The 15,524-nt window shown below is 43.3% G+C and overlaps 1 protein-coding gene across 3 annotated transcripts in view; it reads left to right on the top strand.

Moving 5' to 3' along the window:
• The window catches only part of MYLK (myosin light chain kinase), a 320,305-nt gene that overhangs the window by 170,886 nt on the left and 133,895 nt on the right, over positions 1 to 15,524 (top strand). For 2 of the 3 annotated variants that reach the window (XM_074967150.1, XM_074967151.1), the window contains exons 9-11: positions 1,275 to 1,478; positions 2,715 to 2,849; positions 14,352 to 14,504. In XM_074967150.1, the coding sequence (XP_074823251.1) occupies positions 1,275 to 1,478; positions 2,715 to 2,849; positions 14,352 to 14,504 (492 nt within the window). The remainder of the gene's footprint in view (positions 1 to 1,274; positions 1,479 to 2,714; positions 2,850 to 14,351; positions 14,505 to 15,524) is intronic. The other variant, XM_074967152.1, reaches the window with a different exon arrangement.

The raw sequence follows: 15,524 nt of genomic DNA, 5'->3' as shown, positions 1-15,524 counted from the left end.
TCTGGTATTTTAATGTAACATTTGCACATCAAATAGCTCCCTAAAAAAAGAGAGAGATGGCTTTACATTTTAGGCAGGAAAAAATCTAGTCGTTGATTTCCTTTCTGATGTGTCTTCCTCACTCTAGAAAAAATATATTTTGTATTACCCTCCCAGTGAGTCAGGAGTGGAGAAGGTATTCCAAAGGGCTCCCTGAATAGTTTATTTTCATAGTATATTAATGCTAAGCACTTCTTTATCACTGTCTCAAAGGACTTTAGACAAGCATGAACTAGTGAAGCCTTGCACTACTCCTGTGAGGGAGGGAAATGTTCTCTCTATTTTACAGAGGCACTAAGGCCCAGATCCTCAAAGGCATTTAGGCTCCTAACTTCCACTGACTTCTGTAGAAGTTAGGAGCTTAAATAACATTGGGGATCTGGGCCTAAGGGCCTCCCTCATTCATTGCCTACTGAAGTAAATGGGTGTCTTTCTGTTGACTTCAGGGTGCTTCCGATCAGGTCTTAAGAGTCAAGTGACTTTGTCCAGTGTCAGTGCTTCTCCCTTCTTGATATGTCCTCTGCCTTGGTCAATCTATTCTCCCTGTACTTCACAGTTGTACATGCAATAGATGCTCTTCCAATTTATTTTCTCCCATTGTTTCTGCTCCTCCTGTTCGCATCCCTCAAAAACCAGAGAGGAACCAACAAGATGTGTCTATGACATTAAGCACAGCTCATGATCTTTCACTCTTGTAACCACCATTCTCCCACATGCCTCATCCCTTGCTGAGCTGAGTCAGATTAAGTATCCAGCCTTGCAAACACACAGTTGAAGGAATGGCATTTTTTCTAATTTTTGACTGTTCTGTTCGCCGTTGCCATGTGAAAGACCTAGCCAAAGAGCAGAACCTGAGCAACTACTGTAACCAATTTTACAGTAGAAACTGACAATTCACAAAGTGCTGCCAAATGCAGAAAGCAAACGAAGAAGGTGTAACATGTTTCTTCCTCCCTACCTCCTACCCCCAATCTAGCTGGATTACAGCAATCTTAGGTGTGACTTGTAACAACACTAGAGGAACAATTTTCAGACAGACGTACGTGTGACTTTTTTCAAGTTGTCAATGTCTCTTTAAGGGATGGGTGGGGAAGGATAAGCAGTAACTGTGTATCAAAATATTTTACAATGTCTATTGTGCTGGTAAAAATATAATAGGCAAAGTGAAGGTTTATCATAATGAGGAAATATCTTTAATGGCCCTCACCCCCATGCTCCAACTTTGCATCATCTAGTTTCAGGGAAACCAAAACCAGATGTGGAATGGTTCAAAGAGGGAGCCCCTGTAAAAGGAAGAGATGGCATCCAAATATACGAAGAGGATGGAATTCATTGCTTGTGCTTAATGAAAACCCACTTGGGAGACAGTGGGTCCTATAGCTGTACAGCCTTCAACCCCAGAGGTCAAACTTCCAGCAGCTGGGTGTTAAGTGTAGAAAGTAAGTAAGTTAGGGTGAGCCAATGTGCACTTTAGTAAATAAGGTTGGGATTTTCAAAGCTGTCTAAGAGATTTGGCTGCAAAATTCCTATTAAAATTAATTCATACATAGACTTTTTAATTCCCAGCTCTGCTCTACCACCAACCTGATGTGTGATCTTGTGCAAGTCCCTTTATATCTCTGTCTCCCTTCGTCACCACTTCACCCTTTGTTTTCTCTCTTGTAAGCTCTTCAGGGCAGTGGCTGTTCCTCACTGTGTTGGCAGGGTGCCTGACATGTGGTGGGTCCTGATCTTGTTTAGAGCTGCTATGGCTGTGTGTAATAAAATAATGTAATATGAATGAAGAAGAAGGCAGAGACCCTGCCCAAAGAGATGTGCACCTTCTGCACGGGACTCTGTTGGAAGTTGCTTAACACTTATGTAGTGCTTTGCATTTCTGAACTGCTTTCCAAATGCTAACTGATTCTGTTAACACTCTTGTGTGGTACAATAGGTAATAAGGAAAGGTGTGGAGTGAGAATTACATGGAACAAAACCTGAGAGTTTTATCTGGCACCATTTTTGAGCTTGCAACCCTTAAATATCAGGTTTGCTTGCAAGATTCTGGAGCATCTTAGCAAACACTGGCCTAAGTTATTTTTTTTTCCAAGCCCATTCTTTTATGTGATCTGAGGTTTTTTACAAAGCTCCAGTCATGTTGATGCAACATTTCTCGGCCAGCACTGGGAATTGTTGGCTTTTAAACCTGACCACCTCAGGTTCCTCCACAGCACATTTCCTGCCTTGTCAGAATCCTATTTCCAGCATGTTGGCAAAATCCTTAATTCCTCCTCTGTTTCATTGCCTAAGGGGGAGAATTGTGAAAAACCTGATCGTCCTTTTCTTTGCACTTCTTCATTTTCTGTTAATGGATTTCAGTTCCTCATGGTGGCCTGATGCACATGGCTGGGTGTGGGTTTCACTTGCAAAACCAGAGCCTAATGCAAAGCGTGAAAGGCAAGAAAAATCTTTGAAGACTATGCAGGGAGCCCCATCTTTTTATTAGTCCATGAGTCAAAATTGTTTTTACTTCCAAAAGATTCTTTTCTTTACAGCTGTGATCTTGCACATGTATCTGGAAATGATTTTGCATTGTCATTCCATTATATCCTCTTAATCTACTGAGTAAAACTCCCAGAGGAGTAGTCGATTTGTCAGCCCTGTATTAACAGATCCGCTTTCACTTTGACTTAAAGGGTCTAAAGTTGAAGAGATGGCTCCAAGGTTTTCCAGTGTCTTGAAGGGATGTACAGTGAGCGAAGGGCAAGATTTCGTGCTGCAGTGTTCTGTGGAAGGTACACCTGTGCCTCAGATCACCTGGCTCCTCAACGGTAAGAGAACTTCCTCTGGCTGCAGAAACACATGCATCCAGATGCTCAGATACCATGGGGATGGGCACATTATAGAAACGTAGATGACCAAGCTATATGTACTGCACAGAATTTGTTAGTTTCCCATAATGGGGTATGTGCTAAATAATGAGTCTGGGTATATTAAATGTGCCATTGGGAATGTTTTCATTAAGCAATTTTGTTCTTTATTTGCAAAAAGAAAAGGAGTACTTGTGGCACCTTAGAGACTAACTAATTTATTTGATACATCCGATGAAGTGAGCTGTAGCTCACGAAAGCTTATGCTCAAATAAATTGGTTAGTCTCTAAGGTGCCACAAGTACTCCTTTTCTTTTTGCGTATACAGACTAACACGGCTGTTACTCTGAAACCTTTGTTCTTTATTGCAATTGTGATGTGCATCCAGCAGGGGGCTCTTGTGACAAGGTTGTGTCATAATGTTTTTTTAAGTTTGGTCTTAGGAGCAGCACAACAGAGGCTTCAGAGAATAAGTTTTTAGTCTGATCCACTAAAGTTACTTATATGTACCAAAATGGCAACAGGGGTGCTTGTGAAAGGATGAATCTGGCATCATTACCCCCATGCTTGATCCCTGTCTCCACCTTTGGCTCAAATGTCTAGGTCAAGTTCACAGTACATTTTAGCTTTGCATGCCCAAACCATAGAAAGTACAGTAAGTTTTGTGCCACTAAGCCACCTGGCCCATCAAGCTCTTTGCGACTGGAGGACTAAAGCTGACAAGATTACCCTTAAGGTGTTTATTGGGCCAACTTCTGATGGTGAGTGAAACAAGCTCTCCAGCCTGTGTAAGCTCAAAAGCTTGTCTCTCTCACAGAATCGTAGGATTGGAAGGGACCTCGAGAGGTCATCTAGTCCAGTCCCTTGCACTCATGGAAGGACTAAGTATTGTCTAGACTAGTGGTTCCTAACCCGCGGGCCACTTGTAGCCAAATCAGCACAAAGCTGTGGCCCTCGTGACATCCTCAGGGCCATACATGTAGTGTATTTATTGTGTGGATGTGGCCCACATAACACATAGAGAGTGGCATATGCGGCCCACAATAGTAAATAGGCTGAGAACCACTGATCTAGGTCAGTGATTCTCAACCAGGGGTATGCATACTCCTGGGAGTAGGCAGAGATCTGCCAGGGAGTACATCAACTCACCTAGATATTTGCCTAGTTTTACAACAGGCTACATAAAAAGCACTAGCAAAGTCAGTACAAACTAAAATTTTATACAGACAATGATTTGTTTATACTGCTCTATATAGTATATGCTGAAATGTAAGTACAATATTTATATTCCAATTGATTTATTTTATAATTATGTGGTAAAAATGAGAAAGTAAGCGATTTTTCAGCAATAGTGTGCTGTGACAGTTTTGTATTTTTATGTCTGATTTTGTAAGCAAGTAGTTTTTAAGTAAGATGAAACTTGGGGTATGCAAGACAAATCAGACTCCTGAAAGGGGTACAGTAGTCTGGAAAGGTTGAAAGCCACTGATCTAAACCATCCCCGAGAGGTGTTTTATTGGAAGTTGGTCCAATGAAAAATATTACCTCACCCACAATGTCTCAACACTACTACAACACTGCATACAAGATTAATCTAAATGCATTTTGTATCAGAACCTTGTTTTGAGGGTTGAGGGACTTAACCCCTGCTGTATCTCACACATCATATGCACTTTGCTGATGAAAAAGAATACTTGAAATGCTGTTAACATAAAACTTGTGGATTTTTTGATAATGTTATTCCCTGATAGTACTTTGTATCATTAAACATTTTTTAATTTTTAAACTCCTACTGCCTTCTCACCACCCAAGCTGTGTCTTTTGTGCCCTTATCTCAGCTGGGACAGTGAAACCCGACTGGCCGTTCCATTTTCTGTTTTTCTGATTCCTTCTGTAGTAGCAAGGTGCTCTTTGGATTTCTAATATTACAAAGGAGGGGAATGTTGTGTCCAAAACTGTTTACAACTATTTTGTTTTCATTTCATTAAAATATTTCTGTTCAAATCAGGTTACTCTCAAAACCAGATTTGTTTAAACAAATGAACAATCCACAAACAAAACCCCACATGTAGCTCTTAAATGTCCTAACAGATCCTTTTACAATTAGAGATGGGCCCATTGTTCAGTCTTCTCCTGAGAATCCAAACTTCCTCGAAATTCCAGGGTCAGAAGAGTTTAGATTTGGGAGTTTTTGGTTCACGCCATCTCCGTTGAATGCTAGCCTAAATTATTCAGTTTAGCCCTTATGATCTGATCTGGTATTCACAAGACACGAGTTGATGTTTCAAGTTCTCACAGGCCATAAGTTTTAAAGGGGGGAAAAATAGCGTGCTTTGTTATCAAGTTGCCTCTCTCAGGGCTGCTTTACAGTGAGTTGTTTGCAAATAATCCTTGATTACCTGGCACACTTTTCAAGTCATTCAGTTTGAATGGAAGAACTCAGAAAGGTGGCAGGGAGAGTGAAATGTGACCTTGAGATTGGTATGTTCCCACAGCCTGGCCTGATGCCTTTCTCAGTAACTCAGCAGTGCTCCATAACTGTAATGGAAAAGCCCCAGTTTTATCCACAATTATAAACACATGTGAGAGAAGTTCTGACCTCTCCCACTGAAAATAACTTGCCTGTCTGGCTGAAGGCTGCCTGGGATGGAAGTACTGCATAGAAAGAGCACTCCCACAATTATCCAGCGTCAGCCCTGTCTCCTTCCCAGTCTAAGGTTCCTCCTGCTCCTGAAAAATTCCCCCAATCATGGAATGGCATGGTTACATATAACTGCATGTGGTTAACTCCCTGTCACTGCCTTCCTATAGCACCTTTCTGTCTCTTCATAGAGAGACTCTTCATTTCCAAATGCAGGAAAATGGGCAATGTCCTGTCAGAATGACCCTTGACACAGTGCTTCAGGGGTGATATGTGCAACATAAAGCCTCTTCGAATACATGAAGAAATTCCTCTTTCTGTAACTATTGTCAAAAGCACTGCTGAAAAACACACAGTCTAGAGATAAATAAATGCAAGATTGTTATAGAAAATCCTAGACTTTCAATATATTTGTACTCTCTTCTTGCCATTCTCCAGTATGTTAGATTTGGATTGACCTTCCTCCTGCTTGTCTCTATGGCCTTCGCATACCTGGATAATTGGCTTTTACAGTTGATGACAGAGGGTGCTGTATTGTACCAAAGCAGCCTGGTTTAAAAACATGAATCTCTTTAGAATTCACATTATACCATCAGCACTGGCATTTGAACAACAGACCTAGGGGCAGAAATGTTAACATGGGGAGCTACTATTTCCTCTCTCTCCTTCACCACCACCCCTGCACCACTGCTTATCATTCAGGCTTGTTCCTAACCACCTTGACCACGTGACTTTTGACCTCCAGTTATGAGCCATCACTTGTATCTTGGCACCTGGGTAAAACTTCACAGAGAACCTTTATACAAGTGCACTTTATCCTATATATTTTGCAACCAAGAATCATGTATTAGTCTTCATGATGGCTTTTGGCTGTTGAGCTGCTTTACGTTGTTTTATCTACAAGTATTGTTACAGTACAGTGGCAAGTGATCCTGTGTTCCAGGATTGTGTGTAAACCATTATTAATTTGTATTACATCAGTGCCCCCAGTGCACTAGGCCCTGTAGAACCACATAGTGAGAGGCCGTCCCTGCTCAAAAGAGCTTACAATCTAAATAGACAAAGGCAGGAAGGGAAACAGAGGCACAGAGAGACGTGACTTTCACAAGGTTACACAGCAGGTCGGTTGCAGAGCTAGGAATAGAACTCAGGTTGCCAAGCTCCGAGTCCTGCACCCCATCTACTAGACCGGGGTAGGCAACCTATGGCATGCGTGCCAAAGATGGCAGGTGAGCCCATTTTCAATGGCACATTGCTGCCTGCCAGGCTCCCAGCAGGCAGCAGCGTGCCATTAAAAATCCGGCCTGGCCTGGCCTGGCCCGGCCCGCTCTTCTCCACTCCCCACCCCCTCCCGCGGGGGCAGGGGGCAGAAGCTTGGTCCTGCCGGCTCCCCTGTCTCTTCCCGCAGTGTGCTGGGTTCCTGCCCCTCCTCCTCCTCTGATGGCCCCTGCAAGGGAGGGGTGGGGGAGGAGCGGAGTCAGCGTGCTCGCTGCTCCTGGCGGAAGCAGAGAAGAAGCAGGGGCAGGGCCTTGGGGAAGCGGGGCATATCCCCTCCAACCCCCTGCCGTGAGCACCCCAGCCCACATCCCTAGCCCTCTGCCCTGAACCCCGCTCACACACACCCAGCCCTCTGCCCTGAGCCCTGCAGCCCCGCGCACACCCCAAGGCCCCTGCCCTGAGCCCTGTACCCACCTCACACACACCCAGCCCTCTGCTTGACTCCTTCACCCCTCCCCCCCACGATCCCAGCCCTGACTCTGGCACCCCCACACATACCCAGGCTCCCCGCACCCCATACCCTGACACCTGCACCCTCCCTCACATGCCCCCAGCCCTCTGCCCTGACTCTTGCACCCCCCCACACCCATGCACCCCCCACATCCTGATTCTTGCACCCCCCACATCCCCACCCCCATCCTGAGCACCAAATGGGAGCTCCTGCACCTTCCCCTCCCACACACATTTCCACCTGCACCCCTCCCACCAAATGGGAGCTGCCCAGATAAGCACTCCACACCCAAACCTCCTGCCCCAACCCTGAGCCCCCTCCCTCATTCTAGCTCCTGGCCAGATCCTACACCCCAACCCCCAGGCTGCTCTTTCACCCCCAGCCCTGTGCTCAGTGCACTCCCACCCTCAGCTCAGTGCAGAGAGAGAGGAAGAGAATGGCCACTGTATGTGGGTAGGGCCGGGACCCCAGACCAGCAGCGGGCTGAGTGAGTCCGGCAGCCGGGATCCCAGCTGGCAGGAGCCGGCGGATGGAACCCCTGAGTGGCTGCGGGCTGAGCCGCTCAGCCCACTGCCAGTCTGGGGTTTTGGCTGCCAGCCCCTTGCCAGCTGGGGTCCCGGCCGCAGGCCCTGCTCAGCCCGCTCCTGGCCTAGGTGAACGGAACCCCAGACCAGCAGCGGGCTGAGCAGGCTGGCGGCTTAAGATCAACATTTTAATTTAATTTTAAATGAAGCTTCTTAAACATTTTGAAAACCTTGTTTATTTTACAATACAACAATAGTTTAGTTATATAATATATAGACTTATAGAGAGAGAGAGACCTTCTAAAAACATTAAAATGGACCCTTTAAATTAAAGTGAATAAATGAAGACTCGGCACACCACTTCTGAAAGGTTGCCGACCCCTGTACTAGACCATGTGGCTTCAGAGATGCTTGTTTCCACACTCTAACTACATGCATGCTAACTAATTGGTACAGTGTGGTACCAGCTGACAATGAGGCGTTTTTTAAAAGATCTCTTTTGTTGCAGAATTATCCCGTAATAGAATACTTGCAATTGATGCATGACTTCTTGATGTCCAAACCATCGTAGCCACCTGACTGTAGTTTATGGAACCATGACAGTGTTGATGGGGAGATGCATATTAAAAAGCTGTTGTTGGTGCAGGGGATGGGCACATACTGTATTTCAACATGCATATCTTGGAAAATACTAAAGTATGTATATAGCATTTTGAATGTACTCAGGTATTGGTCCTAATACGAATAATGCATAGTACAGGAAGATTCTTATGACATTATACTCCCACAACCCTCAAGAGTAAACTGGGAGTGTCTGCCTGGGGAGTGGAAAAAATGGGTTTGCAGGTTGTCTAGAAGTCTAACTAACTTGGACACTGGCAAACCAAATGTTAGGTAGTGAAATGTGGAAAGGCAAGGCTGGCTCTGATACTGTAAAGATTTGTGTGTATGATTTACTTTAAGCATGTGTGTAAATCTTTGCAGGATCAAGGTCTCTGACTTCAGTTACATCAGTATTACGTGGGCAGGGAGGCTCTCTCTCTGGTAGATGGATCCCAAAACATTTAGGGTTTTATAGGTTAAAACCAACACCTCAACTCCCATCCTATACCAATTGGCAGTGATGATTTTGAGTAATAGAAGTGTAAGAAACTCTAATATTTTAAAGTAAAATAGGGAAGTCCTATATTATCCAAAAGACACAAACTTGCTACTTTCATTCCAGACTCTCAGAACATACTGGTCTATTTTAATTCTCTTCTCTCTCACTTTTGATGGTGATACGTAACTGTTTATACATCATTTGGAAATGCATTTGAATGTGTTATAAACAGTATTTTAAAGTTGGCATTTCATTTAGCTTTTCCATGTACTCCCTCTGGGCTGACATTTTACTGAAGGATCCAACTGGCTATTGTGATATCCATTTTAATGTGAAGAGTGCCTTTCTCTCTGCCAATTAGACACACATTTCACCTTGTCAGAATGCTATCCATACTCAACTTTCTCCTTTATTTCGTTATCTGGTCCTGAAATATTTCTCCAGGTAGACCATAATAATGCTATGGCAAAATGGTATATGTACAATATACTAGGCAATTAGGCAGATAGACCATTTGTTCTGAAAAGGATGCATTGGAATGCACTGTTTTGGGTATTTGGAATGCAAAGCTTCTTTCTGCCTGCAGAGCATAGAATGGGGGTGGGACCGCAGGCAGAAGGGGTGAGGAGGGGCCCCTCACTTGCTCTGGCCCAAGGCCCCGGGAAACCTTAATCTGCCTCTGGTTGTAAATGATGAGAGACCATACAGTACACTCAAGGTGAAGCATACTGTATGGGTTTCACACTTTTTTTAGGTCTCCCTGATAAGAAATAATGTATGGGATAGGATCTTCAGTCTGTAAACACCTATGGAAAATGAAAATTTGAGAAAAGGATAGGAAGGATTTCAGCTAGCAATGATATCTTCCCAGTCGAATCAGAATAAGAAAGTAGAGGAACACCAGAATCAAATAATCAAAAAGGAACAGCCATAATGACTGGTCTTTAGTAAGTGTGGTAAATAGTGGAAAGAGAAAGCTAACAACCTCTCTGTGTAGAGAGAAACCATTAGAAACCTTGAGCACATGGTTGTACGAGGGAAAAATATAAGCATAGAGAAAGAGAGAATTCCATATGCAGCAATATCTCCCTCTCATGCTCATCAAACCTAAATAGAGCAGCAGTGAACAGTACAACCTTTGTTTTCTGTATCCAGTCAATCACCTTACAGACTTCACATGGTCATTGGGGAGTTGCTGACAACAACAGCACCTTAGAGCTAAATTACTCTAAAGGTATGTCTACACTGCAATTAAAAACCCGTGGCTGCCCTGTGCCAGCTGACTTGGGCTCGGGCTAAAGCACTGTTTAATTGCAGTGTAGACAAGTGGTTCTCAACCAGGGGTCTGGGGACTCCTGGGGGGCCGTGAGCAGGTTTCAGGGGGTCCGCCAAGCAGGACCAGTGTTAGTCTTGGTGGGATCCAGGGCAGAAAGCTGAAGTCCTACCGTATGGGGCCCCAGGCAATTGCCCTGCTTGCTATCCCCTAATTCCGGTCCTGGCTTTTATGTGCAGAAAACTAGTTGTTGTGGCACAGGCAGGCCATGGAGTTTTCGTAGCATGTTGGGGGGCCTCAGAAAGGAAAAGGTTGAGAACCCCTGGTGTAGCCGGTCAGGCTTGGACTGGAGCCCAAGCTCTGGGACCCTGCAAAGGGGGAGGGACCTGAGCTTGAGGAGCAGCCTGAGCGTCAATGCCACAATTAAACAGCCCCTTAGCTCAAGCCTGAGTCAGCGGGCATGGGCCAGCTGTGGGTGTCTAATTGCAGTGTAGACATATCCTAAGTGGTTTATGCTACAGTGCCACATGCATATATTTCAGTGACCATCCAGCATGCCATGCCTTTTTGTCAGCTGAAATTATGTGAAGCTTAATATTTTCTCCAAGCCACAGCACAAGGAGACTTCCACTAAAGATCAGCTAGCCCGGTAGATGAATAAATGCTATAACCTATCCCATCTGTAACTACCTCTCAGTGCCTGTATGGAGAAGGCCCATATTCATTTTGCACAAATAGGTGCAGCTGAATATCTTCACAGTATCCTTTTCCATCTCATACTGCTCCCATGAAGCATTGTTGTCTACAGTACATTTTCTGGTATTTTATCCAATCTAGTTCTGAATGATCTGAAGTGTCTGCTAATTCCCTTTGGAGACTCTTCCTCTTCCTAAACTTAACAAAGTTTTCCTGCTCTTCACCCTAAAATTGTCCTATCCTTAGTTTTAATCCTGTTATTCCTAGTAATGCTCCCTTTTGCCACCTGAGCCACTTCTCATTCTCTTTGCTGTTTACGTTCTCCATCTCCTTATAGATGGTTACTTGGAGAGCTCATAACCAAGTGCTTTACGTGAGTCTATTAATCTCTTATAAGTCAGTACCATCCTGCCCTTTAATGATTTTAATTGCTCTTCTCCAAATTCCCATCAATTTAATATCAATTTCCCAGAATTGAGGTACATGGAACTATACCACAGTGTTCTAGGAGTGATCTCACTGGAACAGCTCTCTGTCATACTTGTGTATGTAGCTCAGAATTGCTTTAGCCCCGTGATACTCAGACTGAGGCTCACGGGCTGCAAATGGCTCTTTAATGGGTCTCCTGCAGCTCTTTGCAGCACATATTATAAAATACTGTGATTCAATTATTAATCAATCTAAGTTATTAACCAATCAAATGCTTTTACTGTGTTATTATCTAATTGTAGTTGAAAAAATAATTATATTTGGTGAGTCATTTTGCTGTGAGAATAAAATATGTATAAAACAGTGATACTCAAACCTCAGTGGTTAGCGATCGTTACCCAAAAAAGCCACCGTATTTTGAATTCATTGTTTCATATACTATTTATAAATGAATTTACTATATATCAATAGTAAATGAAACATTGAATTCACACTACTGTGGCTCTTTTGGGTAATGTTGATTGCTAATTTGGCTCCTGAATCACTGAGGTCTGGGTATCACTGCTTTAGCCTCTCTTCCTTCCCATATTTCATTGCTAGCTTCTGTCTAACGTGCAGTGGTATGGCTAACATCTCATTGTTCCAAACATCTCCTTCTTGCTGAATATGCTTTTCAGATTGTTTACTCATTTTCCCAGGCTGAATCTCATTTTGATGGGTTTAAAAAAGAATGAATATTACCTTAACCTTTTAGCAAAATAATCCTCCAAGTTGTGTTTTATTTTAGGACAGCGTTTAATAAATAGGAGGAAAATTTCCTTTCTTCTGGTATAAATTGCCATCAGTAAAGTATTTTTTGTTATTGTTCTTGCTGCCAAACTGTCATGGAGATTTGAATGTTATGCCCTTGGAGAAGAGAACATTTCCCTACTGGGAAAATTGTTTTTGTTAGGTGTAAATCTAGACAAAGGGGCATAAGGTAGACTCTGACTGTTGGTTGTTCCACTGGGCAGATGTGGTGTTTTGTTTTGTTTTTTGTTTTGTTTTTTTTGGTTCTGTGTCCGTGGTTTCATGAAATGGCAAGTAGTTCTGCAAACAAAGTAAGTCAAAGTTTTCTTAATACCCAAAGAGGAAAATTGAAGTGCCAACAAATTTTGATTCGTTAATATGGCAAAAGAAATTACACTGTTTTTTCACAGAGAACATTTGCATGGCTCTTTTGCTTATTCATGCCTGAAGAAATGATGCCATCTTGTTCTCAGTAAACCAGATTGCATACTGAATGCATTTAAGCATGCACCCCTCTGATACTGGAGTTCTTATTTTTATTACTGTAGTGCCAAGAGTCTTAACCAGGATCCCCATTCTGGTAGGTGATGCACAGACACAGCCTAGGAAGATGCTCCCTGCCCCCGAACAGCTTGGTATCTTGGGCCTCAGTCCTGCAAATAATTATTTGGAATTAACTGGATTATTGCAATTGTGGGATTGGAGCCACCGCAGTATGTAAAGCGTAGAAGAGAAGATAAAGGAAATAGCAATAAAAACATGCATAATTTGGGAAGTGAATGTTTTATGAAGTGGTTTAGGAGGTTTCATCCTGAAAATGTATTGCTGACTCCCAAAAACGTAGTTTAAATGCTGACCCCAAACTTTTCAAAGGATAGAAAGTTACTCATTTTACAAGGTGGTGATTTAGTGGACAAATAGTAGATTGAGATCATCCACCTTGGTATTGTAAAACACTGTAAGTATTACACAGCAAGACTTCAAGCTTCAGGCGCAAATGGAGTATGAAAGTAAATTGTCGTCTTTCTAAGACTGAGAGCACCAACAGAGATGGTAAAAACCTATTAGATCATCCAGTCCATGGTTGGTGTCTATAAACTCCCGTGCTTTGTCCCAACTAACGTTAAATGACTCAGACAATGATATTTCTGTCTTTTCCCTTGGAGATCCCCCCCCCCAGCTGATTGAATTGTTTGTCCAGTTCAGCCTACTATTTCTTTTGCTCAGTTCCACCTCATTGTCTCTTAGATATATCCCCAAGGATGACCCTAAATCCTTCCTCAACTTGGTGTTTATACACAGCTATCAGGCAGTCTTAAACCTTATTTAAACTAGGAAACTGTATCACTGATGAACCAATATTGGAAACTAATTAAGACCAGGGAAAACAGATTTCAGTAACATTTCAGAAAGTCTGACTGAGACTTGGTGGAACTTTCTGAAACAATATTAAAGCAGTATTATTTGATCCATACTAGCACTTAAACCATTTTCAGGACCTCCTTAGGGGAACCGCTTGGTGAAAATCACATTCAGGAACAGTCAAGGTTTCTAATACAGATCAGGCTATAGTTGTCAGCAACCAAACCATTCATACTTAGATGTAGTTCTCTTACTTTTTCTTCCTAAGTCAGTCCCTCCAGTCTTCATCATTTTTGCCATCTTGGAATGCCTTCCATTTATTGACATCTTGCTAGTACTAAAGTGCTCAGTACATTATTCTTTTATTATTTGTGGTGTAGCACCTAGGAGTCCCATTCATGGACCAGGACCCTATTGTGCTAGGTTCTGTACAAACACAGAACTAGCAGATGGGGTCTGCCCCAAAGAGTTTACAATCTACGTTCACACGGCAATTCCACCATCTAATTTCAGACTGGTAGAAAGTATAAACAGTTGTTTGGACAAACAGTAGTTGACTGTTACTTACCAACCTGACTGTGAATCTATTCAAAGATACAGGGCCAAATCCTGCAGCATTTTCTTGAGTAAGGACAGCAGGAAGTCAGTGGGAGAGTTGTCTGGGTAAGGACTGCCACACATAGCTATAATGATACTGCAGCAAAGGCCACATTCTGCCTTTGGATCCATGTGGAATGTTTCTGTTGTAATCAGGAAAGAGCAGCACATGGGCATCAGAGAACAGAATTTGGCTCTTGTTTGTAACATGTCTACAGCCATTACAATTATAATGTGCATTAAAACTGAGCAGTGTTTATGGAATTTATGGCCTGCTGAATGTGATGTGTTAAGAAATGTTCTCTTTCTTCATGTCTGCAGATGAACCAATTCAGTATGCCCATTCCATCTTTGAAGATGGGGTTGCAAAGTTGACTGTACAAGATGCCTTACCAGAAGATGATGGTGTTTATACCTGTCTGGCAGAAAACAGCACAGGACGGGCATCCTGCAGTGCTCAAGTCACCGTCAAAGGTGAATGTTTCAAAGATAAATACTCAGCTATTGCAGTAGAAATGCTCCCCGACCTGCAAGGATTTGCCTTGATTCTTTTTCTTCTCTCTTGACTTCCATGCTGACTTGTCCATGTGTGCATCCCATAGGATATATAAAGCTTTAGTGTGCTGACTGTCTTCTTCCCTTTACAAATGTGTGTGCAGCTGCATCAAAGCTATGTGGCTGATCTTATTAAGGCATTAAGATTCTAAAGCATAAAATAATATGCAGGGAGTAGGCATGAGTACAAATGCTGTGACCTCACTCAGAGCAATTTTATGTAACAAGCAGCTGTGGTGCAAGGAATAGTGCTGCTAAGGCTTTGTGAATGCCTGGCTTGGAGGGGACATATAACTACAGGACAGTAGTGTCTGTGATGGAAGCAAGATGAGTGCAGTATTAATAACTATCAGGCAGGGAAAGGTATGGGGAACAGAGGATAGCATAGTAGTGTTCATATATACTGCCACGTCATTCCCCTAAAGTGCAGTGTTTTGAGAACCTCGTTGCCTGGGGCCAAAATTGCAGTAGCATGTGTGATGCCATAGTACAACCCTTCACATCTTGAGCCAGCGGGGCTGGGAGTTTGACTGCACACTTGACTCCCAGATGGAAACATTAACTTTAAATTGCTCTCAGATGGGAATTTCTGGCTACCTGGGAGCAGTGGCTCTCCAACTCAAGGGAGTCTGGGTGAGGTGAAAGGAGTGGGAGAGGACAGTTATGATGAGCGAATAGGGTAATCTACTGTTCCTGGAAACTGGGCGTGCTCGATTTGCAGAGATCAATGCTTGTAACGCTCTGGATACTGGCAAACTGAAGGAATCCCCAGCCAGCTGACCTGGTGCCATGGATGACTGCATGGCTGAATGGATGTGCACTGTATAGAACTTCCCCCATCAGGCCTGTCCCATGTTGACCTCTTGCCCTCCTACTGGGGACCTTGCAGGGAGTTTCCCCCACAACCCACTGCACAAGAACTTGAACCAGCCTTCCCTC

Source organism: Natator depressus, chromosome 11 (assembly GCF_965152275.1).
Source record: "Natator depressus isolate rNatDep1 chromosome 11, rNatDep2.hap1, whole genome shotgun sequence".
Classification (NCBI taxonomy): domain Eukaryota; kingdom Metazoa; phylum Chordata; order Testudines; family Cheloniidae; genus Natator; species Natator depressus.
Note: the sequence above shows the minus strand (reverse complement) of the source record. Positions and strands in the feature narration are given on the sequence as shown.